General features: G+C 38.6%; 1 protein-coding gene across 2 annotated transcripts in view; it reads right to left on the reverse strand.

Annotated features, from left to right (window-relative positions):
* The window catches only part of GPD2 (glycerol-3-phosphate dehydrogenase 2), a 140,618-nt gene that overhangs the window by 75,347 nt on the left and 38,604 nt on the right, over positions 1-26,667 (reverse strand). For both annotated transcript variants that reach the window (XM_070422955.1, XM_070422954.1), the window contains exons 2-3: positions 23,137-23,246; positions 3,631-3,802 (exon numbers count right to left, since the gene is read on the reverse strand). In XM_070422955.1, the coding sequence (XP_070279056.1) occupies positions 3,631-3,802; positions 23,137-23,238 (274 nt within the window). In that variant the 5' untranslated portion in view covers positions 23,239-23,246. The remainder of the gene's footprint in view (positions 1-3,630; positions 3,803-23,136; positions 23,247-26,667) is intronic.

Genomic DNA, 26,667 nt, shown 5'->3' on the forward strand with positions numbered 1-26,667 from the left:
CACCTGCTGCAATTCTACTGTCCTGAAATAGGAATTTCTCTTCTCCCATGGTGGGAGAAGGTAGAAGTGGGGAAAGGGGTAGAAACCAGTATGCACTATTTTCCAAGGCTCTCCCTTTCCTGCTTTTGTCTGCACTGCACACACCTCCTGCTTTTCGTAAACCTTTACTTATGCAAAAGAGTGTTATCACATTTCTTCATTTGTGTCTGAGAAACCTGAGTTCTCTGTACAGTTAGGAGACCAGCAGGCATGGCTCATAGATTTGAGCATGGACCTATGAACCAGGAGGTCACGGTTCGATTCCAGGTCAGGGCACATGCCCAGGATTGCGGGCTCAATCCCCAGCCTGGGGCATGCAGGAGGCAGCCGATCAATAATTCTCTCTTATCATTGATGATTCTCTCTCTTTCTCTGACCCTTCCTCTCCAAAATCAATTACAAAAAAAATTTTTTAAAAAGACACCTGTGGAAAGTCATGGTGCTAGTAAAGGATGAAACCAAAATTTTATCCCAATTCATTCTAAGTTTACAACCTGAACCCTTAATCACTGTGCTGTTCTGCCTTAAACTTGAAGAAACTGTAGTGAGAATTCCAGAATTGCTAGCTAGACCCACTTATAAACTAAAAGTTATACATACATTTTTAAACAAGCGACCGATAATTAATGTTTTCCTCCAGCAAAAAGCAGTCTTCTCTGGAATTTGAATAGGTTACATTTATAAATCAGGTTTTAAACCAAAACCGTACTAGGTGATTTCTGATACATAAGTAAAGTCACATAAAAGAACATGAACAACTGAATAAAAACAACTTGAAGAATGCTGGGAGTGTGAATATATTTGTCAGTTTCCCCTCATTCCAGCTCTCTTTGGGGACAAAGTGCGCACAATTGGGCTTCAAGGCTGTGCTCTGCCCAGGAACTGGACACAGTGGTGTCAAACAGTGAAACAATTTCTAATGAGCCCTAGAGACCTGTAGGAGAACGTGAGGACTGTGCAAATACATTTATAACATAATATTCCAAATGAAAATTGATTCCCTAAAAAATGCAGATGGTAAGAATGCAAATAAATGTTCATTATGAAGACTTCATAACTTCTTCCTCTTCCTTGTACTCTTTGTTTATCCATTACCTAAATTGCACTGGGGCATAGTATTTTATCAAAAAGCTTGTGCAAACGTTTTTATACAAGCCCTTAGATATCTAGTGTTCCCCCAAAACTTTGATGTCCTGAAAAATCTAATTATTACTGGTAACTTTAAAAGATCACAGTAATTTATTTTTGTCAAATGTGACTAAAGATTAATGGATACAATCAGGAATAATTTGGTAAAAACATATCAAACGCAGAGAAAGCAAAATTTGTTGTTAAGTGAAGCATCAAATATAATAAAAGAGCAAATTCCATGAATGAACAGCAACAATGCACAATTCATTAACCAAATGCCCATGACTATTTCACACTTCAGAGGGCCACTGATATGATCAGGAATGGTAGTAAAAGGATAAATATAGATTAAGTTCAACATCTCTATACATTTTAATTATAAAGGCTACCCCCAGAGAGCTACCAGCATAAAAAAAAAGAAATACAAACTAAGGTTCATCCATCCCCTTTATAAATCACAATTCCACATATATCAAAAACACATTCAGTCAATTATTGAAAAAAAAAACAGCAGTCAATATACCAAGAGATATTAAAAGTACAGCACTTTCTTGGCTGTTACTAACTGTAAAAATTAAAAGTCTGGTCAAGATTCAGACTCTGGAAACCCTTATCTCTCCAGAATTATCACTATCCACAATCACCTATTCCAGTGGTTCTCAACCTCTGGCCCTTTAAATACAGTTCCTCATGTTGTGACCCAACCATAGAATTATTTTCGTTGCTACTGTTCTGAATCATAATGTAAATCTCTGATATGCAGGATGGTCTTAGGCGACCCCTGTGAAAGGGTCGTTTGACGGCCAAAGGGGTCGCGACCCACAGGTTGAGAACCGCTGACCTATTCATTAACTGGTTAATGTCCTGATCACTACTGACTGTCCTTCACTGCTCAAAGGAAAAAAAGCATTTGTTCAGCAAATATTAATAGATTATAAGCTTCTTGAGGGCAAGGCCACATCTTCTTATTCTGTATTCTCATAGCTGATTTAGTACTTGGCTCACATCAAAAATAATGTGTATTGTATATATGTAAAGACTGCGAGAGGGCACAGGCCGGGCTGAGGAGACCCCCCGCCCCCGAGTGCACTGTTTTCAAGTCATTTTCATGACTACACATTTAATCCTCTCAACATCATCGACAGAAGGTATTTTTCCTTACTTGAAAGCTGAGGAACCTGAGAGAAATTAACTAATTTGCCCCAAGTATGTGTGTGTGTGAGAGAGAGAGAGAGTGACTCCACATTAATAACCAGAGGAAAGAAATTATTCTATTAAATATATCTTAAGTAACAGCATTGGTGTTCCATATAACAAAATGCCTTTCTTTCCATGTCATGTTTCCATTTTTTTTTTTTAATTGATTTCAGAGAAAAAGGGAGAGGGAAAGATAAAAACATCAATGATGAGAGAGAATCACTGATTGGCTACCTTCTTCACGCCCCCTAGTGGGGATCAAGCCTGCAACTTGGGCACATGCCCTTGGCCGGAATCAAACCTGGGACCCTTCAGTCCTCAGGCCGAAGCTCTATCCACTGAGTCAAACTGGCTAAGGTCATGTTTCCATTTTTAATGAACTTTTCTAATGTCTTTCCTAATGTTAACTAATAGAGTGACTGAGAGAGAATAGATTAGCAACAGTTTATTCACATACACTGGAGTTTCCCAAACTGCAGTCCATATTTCACTAGAAGAAATTATTTTAAAAGATACAGGAACAAAAAGAGTTATTTTAATAGAATAATTCACTTTAATAAATCTTTTCTACTCTTAACTGACATAAATGTGATTTCAGATCATATACAAATATTTCTTACTAGAGGCCCAGTGGACGAAATTCGTGCACTCGGAGGCGGGGGATCCCCTCAGCCAGGCCTGTGCCCTCTCACAGTCCAGGAGCCCTCGGGGGATGTGGGGAACGGGCCTAAGACAGCAGTTGGACATCCTTAGCACTGCCATGGAGGCTCCCACCACCATCACTTGCCAGCCATGATCCCAGCTTGTGGCTGAGCGGTGCTCCCCCTGTGGGAGCACACTGACCACCAGGGGACAGCTCCTGTGTTGAGTGTCTGCCCCCTTACGATCAGTGTGCGTCATAGCGACGGGTCGTTCTGCTGTTCGGTCGATTTGCATATTAGCCTTTTATTATATAGGAGGATTTCATAGAGATGTATTTACTTTACTATGTATTAAAAAATTTATAAGAACATCAGCTCATAAAATCACAGGAATACAAACTTTCCTTTTTAAATTCATTTTAGTGTAAAACAGTACTATTTAATCTTAAAACTGTGCAACTGCCTACATCAAAAAAATATCCGAAGGTGCTTCACAAAGGATGGTAAATTAGTAAATGCAACCGAAACGTGACTGCCAGCATAGAGGCCGACTGTGTGTGTACTGGGGAAGAGAGGTGGAAACTTTCTTTATCTGTGTCACGTCCGTCCACACCAGACTTACCTCTGGTGACAGCATCTAGCGCACAGCCACACCCTGTTGCTCCTCCTCCAATGACAAGGACATCGAATTCAGGTGTGTTTCTCAAAGTCAGTATCTGAGCTTCTCGGGAAGGAGGATCCTTGTTCACTGGTTCCGAAACGTTCTCAGCTGCTTTAACATAGGCCAGGGTCATCTGATGTAAAAGGAGACCATTTTCAGTTGTTCGTCTGGAATGCTCACTTAATAAATTTTACAACATGCTAAAAGAGAGTTGCAAGGAGATAAGGAATACCAGAGCTAGACCTCAGTCCACAGGCCACATGGAGCTATACCACCAACTGTCTTGGGAAGAAAAAAGTCCTTAAAATCTAGGTGTGTGTTTTCCCCATGAGTCACAACTACTGAGCCATGGAACACTTGGTTTCAGATTCCACCTCTCAACTGCTTGATTTGGTTTCATATACAGACAAGTTTAATTATTCCCCACACCGTACAGCAATTCCCAAACACCTTGTCTAAGACAATATAAAGGGAACATAAGGATATGTTTTTATCCGGTAGCAGCAATTCGTTCAAATAACATTAACAAGTTTTGAGAGGAGGAGGTTTTAAAAAGCACTTTATGACTTTCTACAATTTCTTAAAAGTATGTGCTCTTCATTCCTTAATTCCCCTGATGAAAATATATTCTAGAGTTTGAGGGTCTATAAGTTTAAAAAGAATCTGTTTAACACAAGTTTAAATCATCAGCTAAGGCCAACGGGAATGATATTTTTCAAAGATTGTAGTCAGAGCTTTGCCCATTAAGTGTTTTACTATAAAATTACAAATTCTATACATTTAATATACACTGTTTTGATTTTTGAAAGTTCTAACAATAATATAATTAAATCCAGCCGTAGTCTCCCTAAAGAATAATGACCTTCTCTCATTAGAATGTAACTTATCATCCTAAATCCAAAATAATGCTGGCCTTTAAAAAAAAAAAAAAAATAGCTGTCAGAAGTCAGAGTCAAAGGCCTAGAAAAATAGGTATCTGTTTTTTTCCCCAAAATGCTAACATGAAGTTCATTCACTATAATGAACAGTGCTGGCTAGCGTGGCTCTGAGAGATCATTACCCACAGATATATATCGCTTCTGTATTCTTTTCTTTAAATCACAGCATCTGGACAAGCCATAATGCTGTGTTTTCCCAAAACCACAAGCCACAGCTTGCTCAAGAAAAAGGTGATCTATGGCTGACCAAGAGATTGTTCTAAGTGATTTTTGTTCATTTAAATAGAGTAAACCAAACTCCTCCTTGTGGTCATATTTAATTATAATCAGGCCAATTGGATTTCTATAAAAATAAATCTAGATGCCATAGAGTATGCTGAAAGAAATCTAGAGTTGGGTCAGCAGGTCCTACTTTAGATCTTAGCACTCTTGTTTACTAGTAATGTGACTTTTGACCCATGAACTTTCTGGACCTTGGTTTCTTCCCCTGTAGAATGGGATAATGTCCTGTGATGTCTCTCTCTCTTCCTCTCTGAGTTACCCTCCACCTGAATGTACAGTAACATGAAAGTAATTGGTCAACTATAAAGCACCACCAACAAAGAATTGTTGTTTGATTCCTTAGTAGTATATAAAAGGGAACTTTCAAAACATATTTTACTAAGAATCATAAAAACAAAAGCTTATAATCAGGTACCATAATTTTCAAGCTATTAATTCTGATGCCAAGCCACAAAATCATATTCTCCTTTACTAGTATATAACTTATCCTAATTACCTGCTAAAAACCATTTCCCTGTGTTCACATTTACATACATTTAAGGCAACAAACTAAATAAATGTAACTGATAGGTGCTGTGGAGACTAAAATAACTTTTAGTCATGGTCTATACCTTCCATCATTTAATGAGAAAAAATAATTTACACACACACACACACACACACACACACACACACACAGCACTGAGCTATGGCCATTCCGATGAGGGAGTCTTTCATTTGAGGATTTCAAATGGGCCATGAGACTGACAAGTGACTAAACTGTCAGTGCGTTTTCACACAGCAAAAGAATTTTCCTGACATTTTCTGTTTGGTAAGTTTTCTAGAAATACTTGAGAAAAAAAAGAAATACTTGAAAAATAAATTCAAGTTCTAATGCAATATATCTTGATATACTTCATTAGAATTTGGTAATGCTAAAAGCCCCATATTTTTCTCTGTTCACAGGTTGATAACTATGAATATTAAACTCAACTGAACTTCTGCAAGATTACTAGATCTGATTGATGGGTATCTCTCATGCCTTGTGGGTATGTCATTCCATTGACTACACTGATTTTTCTGTCGTCATCCCCTGCTCATCCTACTCACCGGCATGCTCTAATTTGTCTCATCTTAACAATCAAAAACATCTTTTAACACACTTTTCTAATAATCAATCTAAAAGTTCTTAAAAGCCCTGCATGCCCTTGCTTTTTATACTGCCTCACATCCTACCCACTCCTCAATTCATTCTAATATCGATTTTCACATACATACGAGCACCACCACAATTACCAGCAAAACTGGCTAATGTCCACTATAGTTCTACTAGTAAATTTTATGAGCACATTCTATCCCTGATTTACTTGTCATCTCAGCACACACATAACTGTTCACTCACCTTGGCATCTGGGAGACAATCTTATGAGTTGAAATTCTCTCTCTCTCTCTCTCTCTCTCTCTCTCTCTCTCCTACTTTCCTTTGGACATCCCTCTACCTATTATTGAACACCGAGGTTCCTCTTGGATCTGCCCCCGTCACTATTCTCAGATCACTAAAAACTCTCTTTAGAGAATCTCTTCAACCTCCATATTGCCCGATATCTTTTAGACCACACTACTGACTTCCAATTTTGTTCCCCTATTTCAGAGCCAGATATCAAACTACCTACTTGGTACCTGCATTTAGACATCTCGCATATTTTTCAAAATTGAACTGATGACTTTATCTCCCCATATATTTTTTCCCTGTCAATGTTCCTCATCTCATGAAGATACCATTATACATGTAGTTGGGTGTACCACTCTCTCAAGTCCCATATCTGATTAATCACTGAGTTCTACCAACTCCACCTCCTAAAAAAATTCTCACATCTAATCACTTAATCTTCACTGCCATCTTTCCAGTCAAGGTGTCTTCCCTTTCCCCTATAGTATAGGGGCCTATACTAATATGATATCTTCCTTCAGGTCTTCATACATTTGCTGTATCTCCTTCCAAGTCATTATCTACACTGCAGTTAAGGTAATAATTTTTAAACCCAACTAACATTGTTTCCAAGTGTAAAACCTTTCAAGAGTTTCCAACTTAATTTAAGTTAAAGGTAAATATCTTTACTCTAGTTTCCAAGGTTCTTCACAGTGTTTTAGAGTAGACAATACCAGTGCTGGTGAGGATACAACACAGTTGGAACCCTCTTACATTGCTGGAAGAAACACAACGTGATACAGCTATTTTGGAAAACAGTTTGGGAGTTTTGGATACTATAAAGGGAAACATACACGTACCATATAACCTAGCAATTCTCCTAGATAATTACTCAACAGAAATGAAAACCTACATTAATACAAAAACCTGTAGGAACATGTTTACAGTGGCTTTATTTATAATTGCCAAAAATCAGGAAAATCTCAAACATACTCACCTGACTAAACAAACTGTCATATATCTATGCAATGGAGTAATAACCAACAATCTAAAGAACAAACTACTGATAGATACATGATATGAATAAATCTCATATTCATTATGCTAAGTCATATCACCAAATTATGGTTTTCCACCCAAATCTGGCTGCCACCTGTATTTTTTGTTTTGGGTTTGTTTGTTTTGTGTGTGTGTGTTTTTACTGATTTTAGAGAGAGAAGAAGCGAGAGGGGAAGAGAGAGAAACATCAGTGTGAGAAACATCAATCCGTTGCCTCCCATACACACTCTGATCAAAAGCCTAATCCACAACCTGGGTATGTGCCCTGACTGGGAATCAAACCTGCAACCTTTTGGCTCATGGAACGATGCTCAAGGAACTGAGACATTGGCCAGGGCAACTACCACCTGTTTTAATAAATAAACTTTTATTCAAACACAACCACACACCATCATTCATGTATCAGCCATTACTGCAATAGCAGAATGAGTATCAACAGAGACTATATGGCCTGCAAGCCTAAAACATTTACCACCTAGCTCTTTACTGAAAAGTTTGCCAATCCCTGTGCCAAGCAAAAGAAGCTAGACTCAGAAGAGTATATATGATATGATTCCACTTACATGCTGTTCTGTAAAGCAAAAGTGTATAGGGTCAGAAAACAGATCACCAGTGAATGCCAGGATTTGGGGGTTAGGGGCAGGGAAGATTGACTACAAAGAGGATAAGAGAGAACTTTTAAAGATGATAGAAATGTTCTATATCTTGATTGTGATGGTGGTTATATGGTTTATGTACTTGTCAAAACTCCCAGAAGAGTATATTATAAAGGGTGAATTTTACTGCATAAAAATTGCACCTCAAATTATACATTAATAAACTTTACTAAAAAAAAAAAAATAGGTAAATACATATACTATAGTCATTCTGTATCAGGTGCTATTATAAAGATTTTTTTTCCTACTCATTTAATCCTCACAATAACCCTAAAAGATCGGCACTGCTATGGTCTCCATTTTACAGAAGTAACAGAGAAGTTAAGCACTCTATACGGTAGAGCTGGGAATTGAACCCACAGCCTGGCAATGGATACTAAGTTTTATATTGCTATACCATACCGACTCTACATATAATCTGAAGGAAAAAATAAGAAAACAGACTAAATAGTTATAATAGGATGAGTTATCACCAGTTGCCAAATGCGGAAAGTTTTTTGGGTTTTTTTGGTATGGTTTTGTTGTGAAGGTTTTGCTGAACAGTCCTCCCAAAACAATTTTTTTTTAACTATACAGTCCTATTGAGGATAATTTATTTAATTTCTGCCACTACATTTAAAATAAGATTTTATTTTTGTTTACTTTTTTCATAAAAGCTGGAAAGTGTTGCAACTGAGAAGCTAAGCACCACGTTTATTTTAGAGTCTGTAAACAGCCTAAGGCCCTACTTCTAATTATGACAAGAGAAAGACTCATTTTGGCTTCATATGGCTTTGAGTCACAAAAACACATCTGCACTCTACCTTCCCGAGAATATGTTGATGGAGGGGAAATAAAGAAGAGAAGCAGCAGGAAGGAAACAGCAGTGGCAAGTCACAGCGTGCTCTGAGAATAGAGGCCTTTGTGCTCCAAATCTCTCCAGCCCTCTTCTCACCCTCCTTCTTTCCAAGGCAGTTTGAGTAAATGGGAGTCTGGGAGGCAGGCTCCATTGCAGGACTGATGCAGAGATTCTGGGAGAAGCCTTGGACAGGCCACCCATTCTAAACCACCTGAGAGACCAATCTCTCTCCTGTGTCCTGAGAAGACATCTCACCCACTGTCACTCAATCAATATGTACTGCAGGCCCTCAAGGAATCTACACATTGGAGGACAAAACAAAAAGATAAAAAGGAAATTATGATATCGCTGAACGGCTGGATTTAAGACAGAGAAGAGGCTACCAGAGCAACAAGTGGCACCCCTAGTCCAAACCTAAGAAAGTTTCCTGGAAATTACAGCTGAATCGGGTCAAGATAGACTAATACATTAGCTGGGTGACAATAACAGGGAAGGAAGTCGTATTCAATAGCATGTGCCAGAAGTCATACTAGCGAATTAGTCAGCACAATACTTTCTCAAAAGCATGAGCTACACTTCCAATATTTAAAAGCTGCTGTGCTCCACGTAAAAAATAGAAAATGTCCATCTGAGATCAATCTGCTGAAAGGGAACAGCAGTTCTCCTTAGGCAGGACCTGTGCTCTTGTTAGCCCAGCATTCCCATTCACTGGCTTCATGGGACCAGTCTGGCCCTTACGGGACCAGCAGTTTGCCAACCCTGACCTAAGACAGGCCCAGTCCTACCAGATTCAGAATCTATTTCCTAATTCAGCCATTGATGCCAGAAGAAAGGAGACACACACAAAGCAAACTGCCTTTTGCTTAGCACAGTTCCAACTACAGCTCCCCAACAAAAAAATTCTTATCTTAGAAGAATTACAAGATCTAATATAGAATATTATTTTCATGTTGTTATTTCTGACTGTATTTAATTATTATGGACTATGAGGAAGTAGCTGTTTTATTAATGTGTAAGCAGATTTTTATATACATTTGAAAAAGATAAAATTCTTCCAGCGTTCTGATAGAAAGCATACAGCTTTTGTCAAGAGACAGACTGGCACGCTGAACACCGACATGGAATTGAAAGCCAAGCTTTGAGAGTTTACATCCCAGAGAACAGAATGGGAGTCAGAATGAGACCTGTTTCACTGTGCCTGTGCACCATTAGCCTTGCAAATTAAAAAAAAAAAAAAAAAAAGCCTAGACACTTGCAACTTCGGGTGAGACCGAAAACAAGATCTAATAATTAGTGTCTATTTCTGAAAGAAGTGCATATTTAAAGACCACAGGCAATTAACAACCAGGCTGTCCTGTAATCATGTAGAGTAATAATTGGAGTATAAAGTAGGGTTTCATGCAAATCACTTCATGCTGCAACTATCATTCTCTCCCATATTATGTGATTCAATCACACATTGATAATGGAACCATTAAATTTGAGGGAAATTGCTTCGTGTTTTGTTGTCACTGAAACAGGCTGACTATATCTGTATATTACTGGAAAGTAAAATACAACAAGCACCTCCTAACAGTGAACCTTACGATGTTTTCATGGCCTTCACCTCCTTAGTCACTTTGTGATCCTAAACTGATGGTTTTCCTGTAACTACATGACAGTAAGCAACATTTCTCAGTGTAAACATACTTGGTGATGGAGTCATGATTACCCTGTAAGAACGGTTGCAAATGGGTAGACTGTTATCTCCATTGGGGACCAGACAAGGGAAAACAAGTCAAGTCCATCCTTCCAGGGTGGCTGAGAATGGAGTTCTAGCTCACCTTGAAGGTGCTATACAACTGTTAAGTGGCTGGGATTCCTTTGAGAAGTCACAGAGAAACTTTAATAGCAATTGTACTACATCATTATAAAAGCTCATATAGCTGGAAACCCTTTGGCTCTGTCCACCTTCAAATAAGCTCACATCATAATAGACTACATAAGCTGAGGTTTAAGAAATATGTTTCATTGGTTTTCAAATAAACATTTTTAAAACATAGAATATGTGTTTGGAGGTGTCTAAACTTGACATTGTTCTTCAATTCCCATAAGGTGCTGAGGATTAGAAGATCTGGAAAGGAAGCCTGAGATCCGAGAGGCAGAGAGGGAAGCGATGAGAGTTGTCACTGCCTCGCTGTTGTTGGACCACACACTCTAACATGCTAGCTCCTTTAAGGTGTCCTGGCTACCACAGAAGGGAGGCATCCTTTGACCAGAGAGGAAACTGGGTTTTGTGATTCCTTAGGAAAGTCACTGAGTCACTGGAATCACATTTTGATCCCAGGTTTGACTCTAAATCACATGTCCTCACCTCTGCTAGGTTATCTTTGCCTATATGTTTGGGTTACCTGGACCCCAAGACCCACCAGCTTCTCTGACACCAGCAATGCAGGAAAGTATTGATGGCAGTGTAATCAGAAGACCCATGGACTTGTAGCCAGGCATCCTGGGCAATGAAGATGACAACCAGGTTCCAAGAAACAGCACTTTTCCTTAAAACCTTCCCCAATGTATATACCTGGAAGTGGATACAGAACTAAAAGAAGGCTTACTCTTCCCCCATCCCTCCCAGGTGAATAAGATGTTGACCCAGCCTAGCAGGCATGGCTCAGTGGTTGAATGTCGACCTATGAACCAGGAGGTCACCGTTCAATTCCCAGTCAGGCACATGCCTGGGATATGGACTCAATCCCCAGTGTGGGGCATGCAGGAGGCAGCCAATCAATGATTCTCTCTTATCACTGATGTTTCTATCTCTCTCTCTCTGAAATTAATAAAAATATATATTTTTTAAAGATGCTGACCCAATGAATCAAATGACCAAGCAATCCAGATGACCACTGGCTACTTTTTAACTTTATGTTCAAAACCATTTTGGGGCAAATTTGTGATGCACACTTTCCATTTCCCTGTAAATTATTTCATCGAATATACACATATTTATAACTTCTCCAGTTTTTACTCACAAGCTTATCATTAGATCTCAAAACTTCATTGTTGAAAAATCACAAATTTCAAAATAAGCAAGTAAAATTAATGTTGCCTAAATTATCTTAAAGCATCTATTTTCTTATTAATTTGCAAAACTCTACCTAGAGGAAACTTGCCTAACATAAACACAACTTAACTATTTTTTTAATATATTTTATTGATTTTTTACAGAGAGGACGGGAGAGGGATAGAGAGTTAGAAACATCGATGAGAGAGAGAGAAACATAGATCAGCTGCCTCCTGCACACTCCCCACTGGGGATGTGCCCGCAACCAATGTACATGCCCTTGACCGCAATCGAACCCGGGACCCTTGAGTCCGCAGGCCGATGCTCTATCCACTGAGCCAAACTGGTTAGGGCAACACAACTTAACTATTAAGCAGGAAGATGGGGAGGGAAAAGCTAAAGGACTCTCCCCAAAAGCATTTATGGAAAGTTTCCCCAGTCCCGCAATATCCCCAAAAAGTTTCTTAAAGAGACCTTAAAATGAATAAATAGTTGAAAATGAAATGCAAAGTCAAATCAAAATGAATGTCAGTGTTGCTCAGTTTGCGACAGCCTAGAAGCTCACCAGCTGTCAACGCTAATCATAGCTCAGCCGTTGACTCACTGTGTGACCTATAGCAGTACAGTTAACCTCGCTGATTTTGTATGCCAGCAGTAAAATAGCATCACAAACTCCTTGAAAGCCTGGCATGAGTTAGAGCTCAAAGATATTGCCATGGCCCCACTTTGGGAGCTAAGTGTTAAATAAAAACCAAAATTATAAGGAAGATGATAGGATGCTCTTCAAAGAACATTTCCAACTCTGTCTGCATAATTTTAGTGCTTTGATGAAACATGCCTCTGAAGAAACAGTGAACCATATAGAGTAGTTAAGAATAGTTTCAACTGGCCTTATCGAAAATACAGTGCATTCAGAATCTTCATCAAGCTTTAGATATCAGACACAGCCTCAATATATTTAGTTGTGTTTCTAGGAGAAAAAAAAAAAAACAGTCCTTCCAGGAATCTATGCACAGGGTTCTCTAAGCAAGTGAAGTAAATGAATGATAGAATCTTTGGCATAAACTTACAATAAAATTCTGATCAAAAGAAATATAGCTCATTAGTCAATAACATCAAAAACTAGTCAGGACACAGATGTAATGGCGGGATGGGTGTGTAACCAAACCTTTTCTCTTCTTCCAGAGAACACTACTGGATCACATTCTCCACCTTCCCTTACGACTGGCTAAAAACGATCCAGTAGGTCAAAAAGCCCCATAATGGCTCTAGCCGGTTTGGCTCAGTGGATAGAGCGTTGGCCTGTGGACCGAAGGGTCCTGGGTTTGATTCCAGTCAAGGGCTCAATCCCCTTAGGGGGCATGCAGGAGGCAGCCAATTAATGATTCTTTCTCATCATTGATGTTTCTATCTGTCTCTCCCTCTTCCTTCCTCTCTGAAATCAATAAAAGTATTTTTTTGAAAAAAAGCCATATAATGTGTAACAGCCACTAGAATAAAGGGACAGAGGTTCCTGAATAATTTCAAGAAACAAGCCCCCAACCTATCCACCCTGGACTGTAATGTGACAAGAAATAAATCTTCACTGTAATGAGATTTGGGCATTGTTTATTACACCAAATAGCTTACTCCACTAAATACACCAAACATGAGATATGTGTAGCATTCAAACGCAAGATGCACAACTTGCCTACTTTGTATGTAGTCTGTACATTGTCAGAATCTTCCTGGGACAGATGGGGCCCCATCATTTACAGGAAAATAAATCCATAGAGAAGCTCCAAATGGACAGATAGATCATTATATGCAAGCCCCTCCGAACCATGGTGCAGAGATGTTTCTTCCTTCATATTCCACAGAAGTGATGCTGACAGCACTGTAAGCAGGCAAGGAGCACCGAGACCCCTATCATTCAATCTCCAGTCCTTTCTTCTCCTAAACATACATTCCTCACATGGTATCTAACAATGTAGTTTCCACCTAAATATTAAAATCAACAAAAAATGAAGACCGTCTAAGAACAGCTGCTATTACAGTACTTTGTAAGTTTTGTGTGTTGTTTTGTTTTTTTTTGTTTTTTTCAGAGAAAGGCTGTTTATGAAACTATGAAAAATGCCTCTGGAGATGGAAGATTATTTACTCAGAGAGAACAAACAAGTCTGCTAGCCTGAATTGACTCACGAAGTTAAAAGCAATCTGGTAAGCAAATGTGTCACATAATTTCAGCTACATCAGTGCTCAAGAAAAGTTATACTCATCTCAAACCCACAGATATGCTTTAGCTTAGGAACCAGAAAATATTTACAACTGAGGTTAAATTCTTAAAGTTATTAAATGTGTTGCCCTAGCCAGTCTGGCTCAGTGGATAGAGCGTTGGCCTGCAGACCAAAGGGCCCCGGGTTCGAATCCACTTAAGGGCACAAACCTTGGTTGCAGCCCCAGCCCCTGTGGGAGGCAACCAATCGATGTGTTTCTCTCACATCGATGGTTCTCTCAGTCCTTCCTTCTCTCTTCCACTCTCCCTAAAAATCAATTGAAAAATATCCTTGGGTGAGGATTTTTTTAAAAGATATTAAATGTGTTAAATATATATGTGTGTGTATATATATACAGACATATATATATACACGTATATATATAGATATGTATATAGTTATATTCAATCAAGATACTACTGAAAAGTAATGAAGTGAATTTTTATGATTTTTATTTTCTTAATTGACATGTTCCAGAGACATGTTTAAGATTTTAAGTATATTTTTAAAGGCTTTATTTTTTTTTTAGAGCAGTTTTAGGTTTACAATAAAATTGAGAGGTAAAAAATCAAAGGATTTCCAATATAACTCTTACCCCCCACATATGCATAGCAGAATGGCACATTTTTACCAAGGATGAACCTACATTGACACATCATGATCACCCAAAGTCCGTAGTTTCCTTAAGGGTTCACTCTTGGTGGTGTACATTCTGTGGGTTTGGACAAATATGTAATAACACATATTCATCATTATGATATCACACAGAGCAGTTTCCCTGCCCTAAAACTCCTCTGTGCTCTGCTTGGTCATCTGTCGCCTCACACCCCTGGCAACCACTGGTTTTGGGGGTTTTTTCCCAGTCTCCAGAGTTTTGCCTTCTCCAGACATCATATAGTTATAACCATATAGTATGTAGCTTCTTCATAATGACGTTTTTCAGTTAGTAATATGCATTTCAAGTTCCTCCATGTCTTTTCATGGCTTGATAACATTTCTTTCTAGCACTGAATAATATTCCACTGGCTGGATGTACCACAGTTTATTTTTCCATTCACCTAGTGAAGGACCTCTTGGTTGCTTCCAAGTTTTGGCAATTGTAAATAAAGCTGCTGTAAACATCCATGTGCAGGTTTTTGTGTGGACATAAATTTTCAGCTCCTTTAAGTAAATATCAATGAATGTGATATTGCTGAATCATGTGGTAAGAATGTATTTGCAGTTTTGTAAGAAACCACCGAACATTTTACATCCTCACCAGCAATAAACGAGACTTCCTATTGCTCCACATCCTCACCATCATTTGGTGTCATGCTCAGGATTTTGGTTTCTCTTCTATCATTAGTCATCTGGACTTCAAGTTTCTCTGACGTCTACCAGTTTCTCTGTCCAGCAGTTAATATAAGCAATATAATATCAACCAAGTGCTCAGCTATTTAAAGAAATCTGGTGTCATAGCTTTTTTATTATGCCTAACAAGGCTAGGTCTGTTCCAAATATCCATATCCTCTATCACAGAAAGGGAAATAAGTACAATAGGTACAAAAGACCTGCTATGTGTCAGGTACTGTGATCATTGGCTTCTATATACTGACTGACTTACTGCTTGGCAGGGGAAAGAGCCTGGGAGTAAATGGCATCATCCTCACCTTATGAAGAAACTAGAGTTCTAAAAACTTTCATAGCCTGTACATAATAACAAGTTCACCAAAACCCAGCCGCACTTGTATAAAAGAAACATTCAGGAAGCTCCACATCTTTTCATCTAACTATCCACTAAAATAAACTGCAAAGTATGTCTTTCTTTGATTAGATATGATCATCCTATTTGTTGTTGTTTGTCAACCTTTTGAAATTTGAGGCATTGGCACTACCAGTCAAAAGGCCCTGGTTTGTTAGACTCTCTTACAGATAATGTATTGAGGGGGAAAGACTAAAATTAAAACAATGTCCTCAAAATTCCCATAGATTTTAATAATTCGTGTATCACTTTGCCTCTCGTTAGCATAAATTTTTTTTCCTCGCAGGTTCTGATGATATTAACAAGAAAGGTAGCATAAGCTTGCCTATATTTCAACCCATCTAACACATTGTCACTATGACTTTTTCCAGGTTCCCTTAAGTAATACACAAAGCAAAAGGAACTACAGTATTTAGGAAGCCACTAAAAGTATGTGAATTGCTGTCTCTTACAAAGTGAGACTGTTTTGCAAAGCGGAAAGATCCTGTCATTAACAACTATTACTATATCATTGATTTTAGGAAAGAATAAGTTGAATTGCATTGTACTTCAAGCTAAAATGATATATGAAAATTCTGATTTACCAAAAAAATGTCAAGAGTTTTTTTTTTTAATTTTTCATTGATTTTTAAAGAGAAAGAAAGGGAGAGGAAAAGAGAGAGAGAAACATTGATGAAACAAAGAAATCAAATCTGCCATAACTCATATAAGCCTACAAAGTTTAAAAAAAGAGAGAGAGCGGAAACTTTATGAAATTTATTACTTACAACTTTCGGAAAAGAGTTTAAGTCAATAATTGGGATTGTCCACCTTGTTACTGGCTTATCTTCAGATCAGGAAGCAAGAAGAAGAAAAAACAAGAGGGTGTTTGTATAACTGTTTTCTAGCCATTCTCCAACCACCTCAGATGAAAGACATACCGGTTGCTACTAACCTCAAAGTCTTAAAAAGGTGTCCCTGAATGCAAGAATCCAGTGACAAGAATGACTTTCTTGCCAACTACAAGCACACTTCATATTCATGTCCCCTGGGAATCTAATTGTATCTAATGGTTTTTGAAAGCTTACTATGTTCCAGAAACTCTCCCAGGCTTTACTGCTCTTCCACAATCCTATGAGAGACGTACAGCAGTCCCCAAATAACACAATTTTGTTATGACATTGATGAGATGCCATAGGAAATTAATTCTTTTGTTAAAAAATTAAATTTATTGCCCTGACCGGCTTGGCTCAGTGGATAGAGCATCAGCCTGAGGACTCAAGGGTCCCAGGTTCGATTCCTGTCAAGGGCATGTACCTTGGTTGCGGGCACATCCCCAGTAGGGGGTGTGCAGGAGGCAGCTGATCCATGTTTCTCTCTCATCGATGTTTCTAACTCTCTATCCCTATCCCTTCCTCTCTGTAAAAAATCAATAAAATATATTTTTTTAAAATTAAATTTATTGGTGTGACATTGATTAATAACATGTTTCAAGTGTATGATTCTATAATACGTTATTGTATATTGCATTGTGTGCTCACCTCCCAAAGTCTAGCTCCTTTCATCACTATATATTTGACCCCCTTCCCTCTTCCTCCTCCCCCCACCCCTCATTCCCTCTGGTAACCTTCATGCTGTTGTCTATATATCTATGAGTTTGTTTGTTTTGTTCATTTGTTGCTTTCTGTTTTATATCCCATATATGATTCTTGTTCTTTTCCATATGACTTATTTCACTTAGCCTGAAACTCCCAAGGTCCATTCATAGGAATTTAACTCTTATTTATATCAATTTGCCTATGGTAACATTGGTTTTCTTATACATCATTTCACTACAAGTCACAGAACCTAGCAAAGAATTACTGTACCATTCCTCTCCTCATTTTACAGTGCGGAGAGGGTGAGGGGGATGAGGCTGAGAGAATTTAATAATTTTTTCCCATAGTCACTTAGTTTTTAAGAAGCAGTGTTAGATACAGGCAGCCTGCAAAAAACTGCATTAAAGATCATGCTGTTGTCCTCTGTTATGTTGCTCAGGAATAACACATCAATCACTGGACTCTCTCAATTCCTTGATCTTAATACCTCTCCTTACACAGATAAAAGACTTTAATTTCCATACTTTTAAGCCCACTCCCTGGCCTATGTCTGGTGAAAAAAGAAAAGACTTTCACATCCGGGCTTTGAGAAGGCTCTTAGTGGTTCTCAGGTTCCACCTTGGCGTTGGTTCACAAAGCCCACCACACCTCAGGAGTGGGTAACGGAAGGAACAAGCCCAGGATGTGTTACGTGAGAGGGCCCACCCTCAGACCTAAATAGGTCTTGGTTACATCAGCCATACCACTGGGGTTGAAAAGAAACCCACACTATCACACCAATGTTTCCAGTTATGACCTAGAAGGTATGAAATAAATGTTCAGCTTTTTAAAAAAGTTTTTCAAAAAGTGCCTTGGTCTATTATGAAAAGTCAAAAGCCTAGGGGGCACCTCATTGAATCTTTGCACTCCCACCCTATCTTTGCCTCCATTCTCTTCTATTCTAACTCCATTCTTTCCACCCCCCTGCGAACCCTCAGGCAGCCCTGACTTTTACACTCTCCACTCTGCCCTTCTGCCACTAAGGTAGTTCAGTGGCTTAAAAATACCCAAGGCCCTCACTCCTAATATAAACCCTCCTATTCATCAGCTCCATTCTCCTATCATCTTGGAATTAGAAGAAGAAAGAAAAAAAAAAAAGCTCTCCCATGAAGTATGAAGTAACCCTTTTCTTTCACTAGATATTAAAGAATCACCAGCAGAACGTTCTGTACTGAGAGGAAGATTGGATGTCTTCTAAGTCCCTTCCCATTAACAGTTTATTATTAAACAGACGTATACTAAATAGGAAGTGACAAATGCCTTGCTCCTGAAAATCTGCACACCACTGCAGAAGCAGTTTGCTTGCTGCATCCCCGGTGGGACTTAAGATAGAGCTGGGATGTGTATACCCTACTACTCAGCCTCCTGTCCCTTGACATATGGCTGGTCTGGGGAGAGGAAAAATCAAGAAGTTTTTGTGGAAACTTAGTCACCTACTTATGGGTGAGGAAATAAAAGAAGCGGGGAAATGAACAGAAAGCCTCTTCAAGATCACTCAACCACTGCATGCGTAACGGAGCGGGGCCAGGAATGGGGATGCAGTGTGGCCACAAACCTCCTCCCCTGCAGGTGGTCACAGTCAAAAGTCAGCCACCATTCAGCTCCTTTCCTCTATCAGCTTCCTCACCGAAATTGAAGGTTTAGTTTGCCTAGTTTCCAAAGAAAATAGAATAATGATAATGATAGTTCTCTCCTTACGTTGTGATCTCCATCCCTTCTCAATCTGACTTCATTTATCTCAAAAGAAAAAAAAAACATCCCTAGGCCTCACCTGAGTCAACAGTATACACTATTCACGATTGAAAAACATAATAGAAATGTAATCAATGTGCTTGTAAGAAGGAAAGCCATACTACAAAGTAAAGTGAGACCAAAACATCATTGTTATCACCTCTAACCCCCAACCTGCCCCCAGGATTGCCAGCATCTGTACAAATGTCTCTCTTTCCTCACCTATTCAAGCAACTGGGTACAAGGTAAGTGAACCACCTCCTACTCAATTTCATTGTGTTTTCTGTTCAATTAATCAAAGAAAATTAGTATATGTGATAGTTTCCCTTCTAAAAATGCTTTCCCTTGCAAATATAAGCTAATTTAACCGACTTGGCACCTGAACACTTATGAAAGTATGCCATCACCAAGTGTGCTTTAGCCATTGGTCAGCTTTTAGAATCTCCCATTTGAATTTTGAATACAACCCCCGTCTGCATTTTAGGAAGGAAGCTTTGTACTGGGAATATCAAATGACCACAAGCTAGGGGGCAGGGGAGACAAAAATGTGGGTACAGAAATGCCAGCAAAATGTGCCTGAACTTAAAGTCAAGAGACAGCTTTCTCAGGCATCAGCACCTTGGGCTTTCAACACCAACTTATTCTTAAAGGAGGAGAATTTTTTGTCAGTTGGAATCATCTTAGAAAACTGAAAAGAAAAGAAAATATATATATAATATCAAGGGGCAGGTTTTTATTGACTATTAAAGTCAGGAAAATGTTCCTGCCCAGGATGGTTCTGATTGGCAGATATTTTCTGAGAACGGACAGCTGAAGCCTGTGGTCATTTTATGTCAATGGCTCAAATGAGTTGGTCTCGTTTTCCCCCTTGCTCCCTCCCCATCATTCTCTCTCCCTTTTTTTGCAATCCCTATGGCTACATCTCAACCTGCTACCCAAAATATGCTCATGGCAGTGGCTTAAAGGGACAGGAATCACCACAAAAGAATGCACACACTTGGATGCATATCATATGCAACTCATTGACTGGATATGCCTACGGTGATTTTTCTCAAAAATACTTGTCAGCTTAAAGTTATAAATGACTTGAACTGCTGATATCTGTTTCATTTTGGCTATTAGGTGGTCAGGATGTCTAATGTAAGAAGGAGAAAATGATCAAATGTCCCAGAAATCAACAGACCCTTGTTTGCCTTTTATTTTAATGATTAAAATTCACTTTTAACTGAAGACAGTACCAACTGTTTGTTCTATCCTTTGAAATTAAAAAGAAATCAAACATTAAAAAAAACAACAACAACATATTACCCCGGTACAAAGTTAAGCTATAAGCTCTGAGGTAGAACATGCTTACTGTGCTTAAGTAATAAACCATGTACAAATTTAGCAACAACTCATCATATTAAATGTCGTTACCTTTGACACTGGCATTTTCCAGTATCATTACAGATAGCACTGGTTAAGGATGGCAGAAATCATCAAATCCATTAAAGCCCAAGTCTCAAACAAAACTGCACTTCTGAAATAGCCTCCACAGCCTGCTCTGTACCTACAGTGCTCTCTCTCTCTCCTGGCTCCTAGCTCCTAGCTTGTGCTCATTTGATATTCCCAGCACAAAACTTCCCTCCTAAAATGCAGACAGGGATTGTATTCTAAATACAAACAGGTTGATTCTCAGAGCTGACCAATGGTTAAAGCACATTTGGTGACTGAATAGTTCTGTAAGGGTTCACATACCAAGTTGGTTACATTAGCTCATATTTACAGGGAAAGAATAGAAGGAAAACTATCACATGTAATTTTTTTTTTGTCGTTTCACATTCACTTTTAAGGAACCAAGACAACATTTTAAAAGAAAGTGGTGTGCATCAAAAATTATCAATGGGTAAAGTTAAGTTTCAGTAACAAGTTAGGCAGTTAATAATACCTGTAACATGTACTCCTGGGGGAACCTTAAGGTAATGTGCTCAAAGTTAAGAACAAAAAAGATTAATTAATCTGTTGAACATGGTCCATCTTTAGGAGGAAGCACTAAAAACAAGCCTTAAAAATAACTAGCTGTGGCTCAATGGTTGAGTGTTGACCTCCGAAGCAGGAAATCATGATTCCACCCCAGGGCATGTGGCCAGGATGCAGGCTTGATCCCCAGTAGGGGGCGTGCAGGAGGCAGCCGATCAATGATTCTCTATCATCATTAATGTTTCCATCTCTCCCTCTCCCTTCCTCTCAGAAATCAATAAAAATATATTTTTTTTAAAAAACTATAAGCCAGCAAATTGATTTTTCTTAATATGTGCTTTTAAAGTGCTATTTCCCATTCAGGACATAGGACTCCAAGCCTGAGGCTGGCTCCTCAGCCTGATAGCTGAAAGCAACCAAAACAAGGAAATGTAAGACAACCAGGGTTTAAAGGTTACCACAAAAGTGTAAAAACGAGTAGTTCATAGATAACCCAGCCACAAATAGCTTCCCACATTCCTGCATCTCCATCTTTGCTTAGAGAATGCACCACCCATAAACAAAAGAAAGAGAACACACCATCCAGCGGGTATCACAAAGTATCCTTAGGTCCTGGGGGACTTATACCGACTACTGAGGTGGCTACCAGCATTTCAACCCAGAAAAAAAAAAAAACATTCACCAAAATTATTTCTTAGCATTAATGTAAACTGTAGGAAGGCATAGTTGTGGTGCCTTTTTTCTCCAAAGGGGAAAAAATAAAATAAAAATCAACTGGACACTTTAAATTATTTGGAAACTTCATACTGTGGACGAAAGGGGCCACATGCTAACCTGACAAGCTCAGAGGAGGCCTGCATGGCAGTCTTGCAAACTCAGACCTAAAGTAACCACAAAGGATGGTCTGAAATTAAACTTTAACTAAAAGCAGTTATGGTGGGCAGTTACGTCCTAGGCCAGTATCTTCACTGACAAGGTCAACCTTTACCTTAACTGAGCCTATCTGTCTTTTTGCATCTATGAAAACATACCCTTGAAATGTCTGGGTAACTTGTGACTTCCCTTTATCTGGAGCCCCTGGGGCACAACCAAATGTGCTGGACCCCAGGACAGATACCACAAATTCCTTCATCATCATGTTCATTGTTCCTGCACCCACCTAAGTATGTGTCCATCATTTTACTTTTTATCCAATCCCAGGGGTTTCCCTGCTTTGCTTATCCCTCCTCCTTAATCTATCACCAATGAATTTCATGTAAACCACCTATGTTCCTCCTTTGATTGCAATGTATAAATGCAGATGTAACCCCACCATTCTCCGGAGCATTATCTCAATTCGTTGAGGTTCTGCTTCCAGGCATATGTCGACAGCCTGGCTCAAATAAACTCACAAAAATTCTTTACAGGTTTCAATGGTTTTTTTACGTTAACAATACCAATCACATTTTCATGTCTTTCCCCCATAAAAATTTTACCAAATATAAAGTAGTTCTACATAAACTAAACCAATAAGAAACAAAACCAACATTCAAATTTGGGCCTTTAATACAGGCTCTTTCTTTTCCACTTCCTTTCTCAGCTGCCTGCCTTCTAACAAGACAAACTTTTGGCAGGAACAGAGAAGGTATCCAGACATTTGGAAGAATGAAACAAGGAAAAGTCTAAATGAACAAACGCTGGCACTTGGAAATGAAGCAGTCTTTTAAAACCAAAGCACAAACAGAGGCTAAGTTATATAATACTTTCTGATAAAGAAATTTACTTTTTTAAAATCAGATATACGCAGTTCTCAAGGATCCTTAAGGCAGTTTCTAAATTAGTGTCTTTCAGATCAAACTGAGACAGTAATGTCTAAACAAAACCATCAGCATACACATACCCCACACACAATTATTTCAGAGATTTAAGTTTCATGGTATAATCAATATGTGTGCCGTTACTTACTTGCTTCCTTCTGTAATGGGCAAACTGAGAGAGGCCTAGAATAGTTGCAAGAGCACCTCCTCCAGCAAGAATTGTCCCTTTTACTGCCTTCTTAAATGCCATTTCTTAGCCTATAAAAGAAAAAAAAAAAGGAAACAAAAAAGTTAATTAGGATTTTCATTACATGAACAGTCCAAATAATAAAGGGACTGAGTATTTATGAAACTATGTTAACCTAGAAAAGAAAATATAAAATAAGTCAATTACTAACATACCACTTTGAGTATTTCCATTCAGAAACAATAAACAAAACAAACAAAAAAACATAAACACAGGAATTGACTATACAAAAGCTCCCTTCCAACAGGAATTAAAGAAAGAAAAGCAAATTAAAGGACAACCGAAGATATTTAAACAGTATAAAGTCAAGAGAGCTGTGAAAAGAAATGTCATTGTGCACACGGTCCTCCCAGATTTGTTCCACCGCTAATCCCCTCTGCAAGGAGAACTAGGAGAAGTCTTCTGTCACTCAACGTGACAATGAACTCCATGCCTGCTTTGGGTTCTTTGTCAAGTGTTTAATTCACATTGTGGTACAACTCCCAGAGTTTCCCCCTTCCTAATGAAGTTCTCAGTAGAGCCCAAAGCCCACACACTTACATTTCTATCCCTAAAAGAGTCTACACTTTACAGACAAAAAGGCCCAGGAAACCATGCCTTGATCCTTTCACAAAGTGACAGTTTGAACACTGCTGTAGCTCCTTACACTAAGGAAACTTTAAAAAGTTACCTCTAGCCGAGTTTGCCTGACACCCCTATTTCAAGGGAAAACCCTCCAGACCAAGTACTCTTTTGTGCCCACTGTATTTCTAAAGTCTGACATCGTGTTAGCTTTTGACTGTCTTTCTTCTCACCTTTTGTAAAAATATTTCTGCTATTAGACTCATGGCATTTTTTTAAGTTTTTTTAAAGACAAATATTCTTTACTTTTCAGAAAGCAAAAAAATAAAATAAATAAAAAGCATAAAAATAAAAATTCCACTGGGGGGGGGGGGGGGGGAAACCTCTTGCCAGTTTTTATTCTGTTAAACAACAAAAGATAATACTGTGTGATCACCTAAGAAGAATTCGAACCTACAGTCCATAGTACCTGCCTGAGACTTATTCACAAAAGGAGCTGGCACACCCACATCTTTCAGGGAAGTCACTACCCTATTTTCCTGACTGGGCGGAGGTCTGACCTGTCTGGACGACACACCTTATACTCTACAGATATTTCTTGCCTCAAGAAAGTAGTTGATATAAAGTCAGTGTTAACTGAGGATAATAAAGAATACAAATCATCTCCATGTAAATTATGGCAGCTAAAATGTTTGGGTCCTAAAGCAAAGAACCACAGTGCAGTTGGTAACTATGATTCCACAGAAAATTTATTTTGGAATACTATAAGTTATCTACTAAAATAAAAGTTGGCATTTCTTAAAACTTTATTTTTACTCTGATCTCATTCCTTCTGACAGACTCCTAAAGTCTAAGATTCGTCTTTATTATTAAGATTCTCACCAAAAAAACGATTTCACAGGCATACATACGTTCTCTGCTGCTGGAGGCATCTTCTTGAGTTGACTGTCCCTTCTCTACATCAACCATCCCCTCTCTCCCAAGTTGTGCACAACAGTTGGTATATGCTGGCTAGGCGCCTCCCTTCATCGTTCAGTCAACCATAAACAAAACCTTATGTCCCAGGTTTCTCTGATGTAGAAACCACAATTTAGCCAATTTGGAAAGCATCCATTTGTTACAGCTCACCAGCACCGTTCCTACTACTGCTGTAACTGCTCACATGGGTGACGATCGCACAACAGAAACCCTAGCAGCCCAGACAAGACAATGTACGATATCCAGGCTAACTGGGTCCCCCTGACAGGCAGGGACAGACAATAGAGACCTAGTTTTATTTACCTAAACAATGTATGTATCTGCCCTCCCCATACCAACAGCAGCCTGGTGGTTCCTGGATGTGTTTTATAGCTGATTGACTTTAGCTCAGTTTCATTGCTTCTGTCTTGTTGATAATGTCATTTATGACCTCAGAAAGGAGACCACACATCAACACAGCCAACTGAGGGATGTCATATAATACAGACAATGAAAATACTTCAGCAAAGGTGACCACTCAGCCAGTTAATTTTGGAGACAATTTTTCCAGTTGTCTAGGTTCCTGTATTCCTTGTTCACCTCATTATTCGGCTTAAATTTCATTTGTGTGAAGCCAAACCTTGCTAAGGGGCATATTTTCATGGGATTTTTCAATGAGCCACTAATACTAACAAAACAAAAAAACTGCATTAATACATTATTTTGCAAAGTTAGTAATAATATTGACTATAATCAATAATTTCTTTTTTCAGTAATTTCATAAGATAATCTATACTTAGGGAATCATTATTTCTATTGTGATCAAATTCATCCATAAGATCATCTAGCTAGTTGTAATGAGTAAATCACTCTTTCAGGTAATTCAAAAACAAAAGTGCACACGCGTACACACACACACAGCACAGAATCAGTCAATTTGACCTGGCTCTCCTAAGATGACAATGATGATGATGATGACGAGACAATGATGATGATTAATATTTACCATTTATTATCTGCTAATCTAGTAAGTACTATGCTTTTAATTCTTTATATAGATATCAGCTCACATCAACCTTACAACAACCTAATTTCATAAAAGAGGCAATAGGGGACTTGCCCAAGGCCACTCCCTAGTAAGTGACAAAACCACAACTTAGTCTATGTTCTTAAGCATGGGTGGTTCTGCCCTGCCTTTGTTCTCAAAGAGACACCCAGGTTTTTCTGTTACTCCCAAAGGAAAGTCCTATTCTCAAAACTCCCTCAAAGTGTACAGTCCCTTGACTAAGGCAGTGAAGAGCCCTCTGATAAAATATCTACTGGTAACCTTCTGCCAGATAATGTAAGAACTTTATTTCTATGCTGGAAGAAATGTAAAACCAGATAAGTATAAACCACATGCTCTGGAGTACTTTTACCCATTTACATTCCATTATAAGAAGAAAAGTTTTCACACTTATTATAAAAAGAAAAGATGTTTCTTTCTGAGTAAAAGCTGCAACCAGTAACTTAGCAAAGGGGAACAAGAATATCAATAAATTTTTACATTTTGCAACTAAAATTGTGAGAAAATCAAGGTAGAAAAATCATCCAAAAAAATTAGCTTAAGCCCTCGCCCAGTGCTCAGTGGTTAGAATGCCCATCGACCTGAGGACTAAAGGGTCTTGGGTTCGATTCTGGTCAAGGGCACGTACCTTGGTTGCAGGTTCAATTACTGCCCTTGTTCGGGAGCATGCGGGAGGCAACCAATTGATATGTCTCTCACACCAATGTTTCTCTCTGTCTATACCCCTCTCTTCCACTCTCTAAAAATCAATGGGAAAAAAATATACCCTTGGGTGAGGATTAACAACAACAAAAAATTAGCTTAGTCAGCATAGCCTGATGTCCATATTTAATAGCCCATGAATTAAA

This window comes from Myotis yumanensis, unplaced genomic scaffold, assembly GCF_028538775.1.
Source record: "Myotis yumanensis isolate MYYU_CA2020_CCGP unplaced genomic scaffold, mMyoYum1.0.hap1 SCAF_8, whole genome shotgun sequence".
In the NCBI taxonomy this organism is placed as follows: domain Eukaryota; kingdom Metazoa; phylum Chordata; class Mammalia; order Chiroptera; family Vespertilionidae; genus Myotis; species Myotis yumanensis.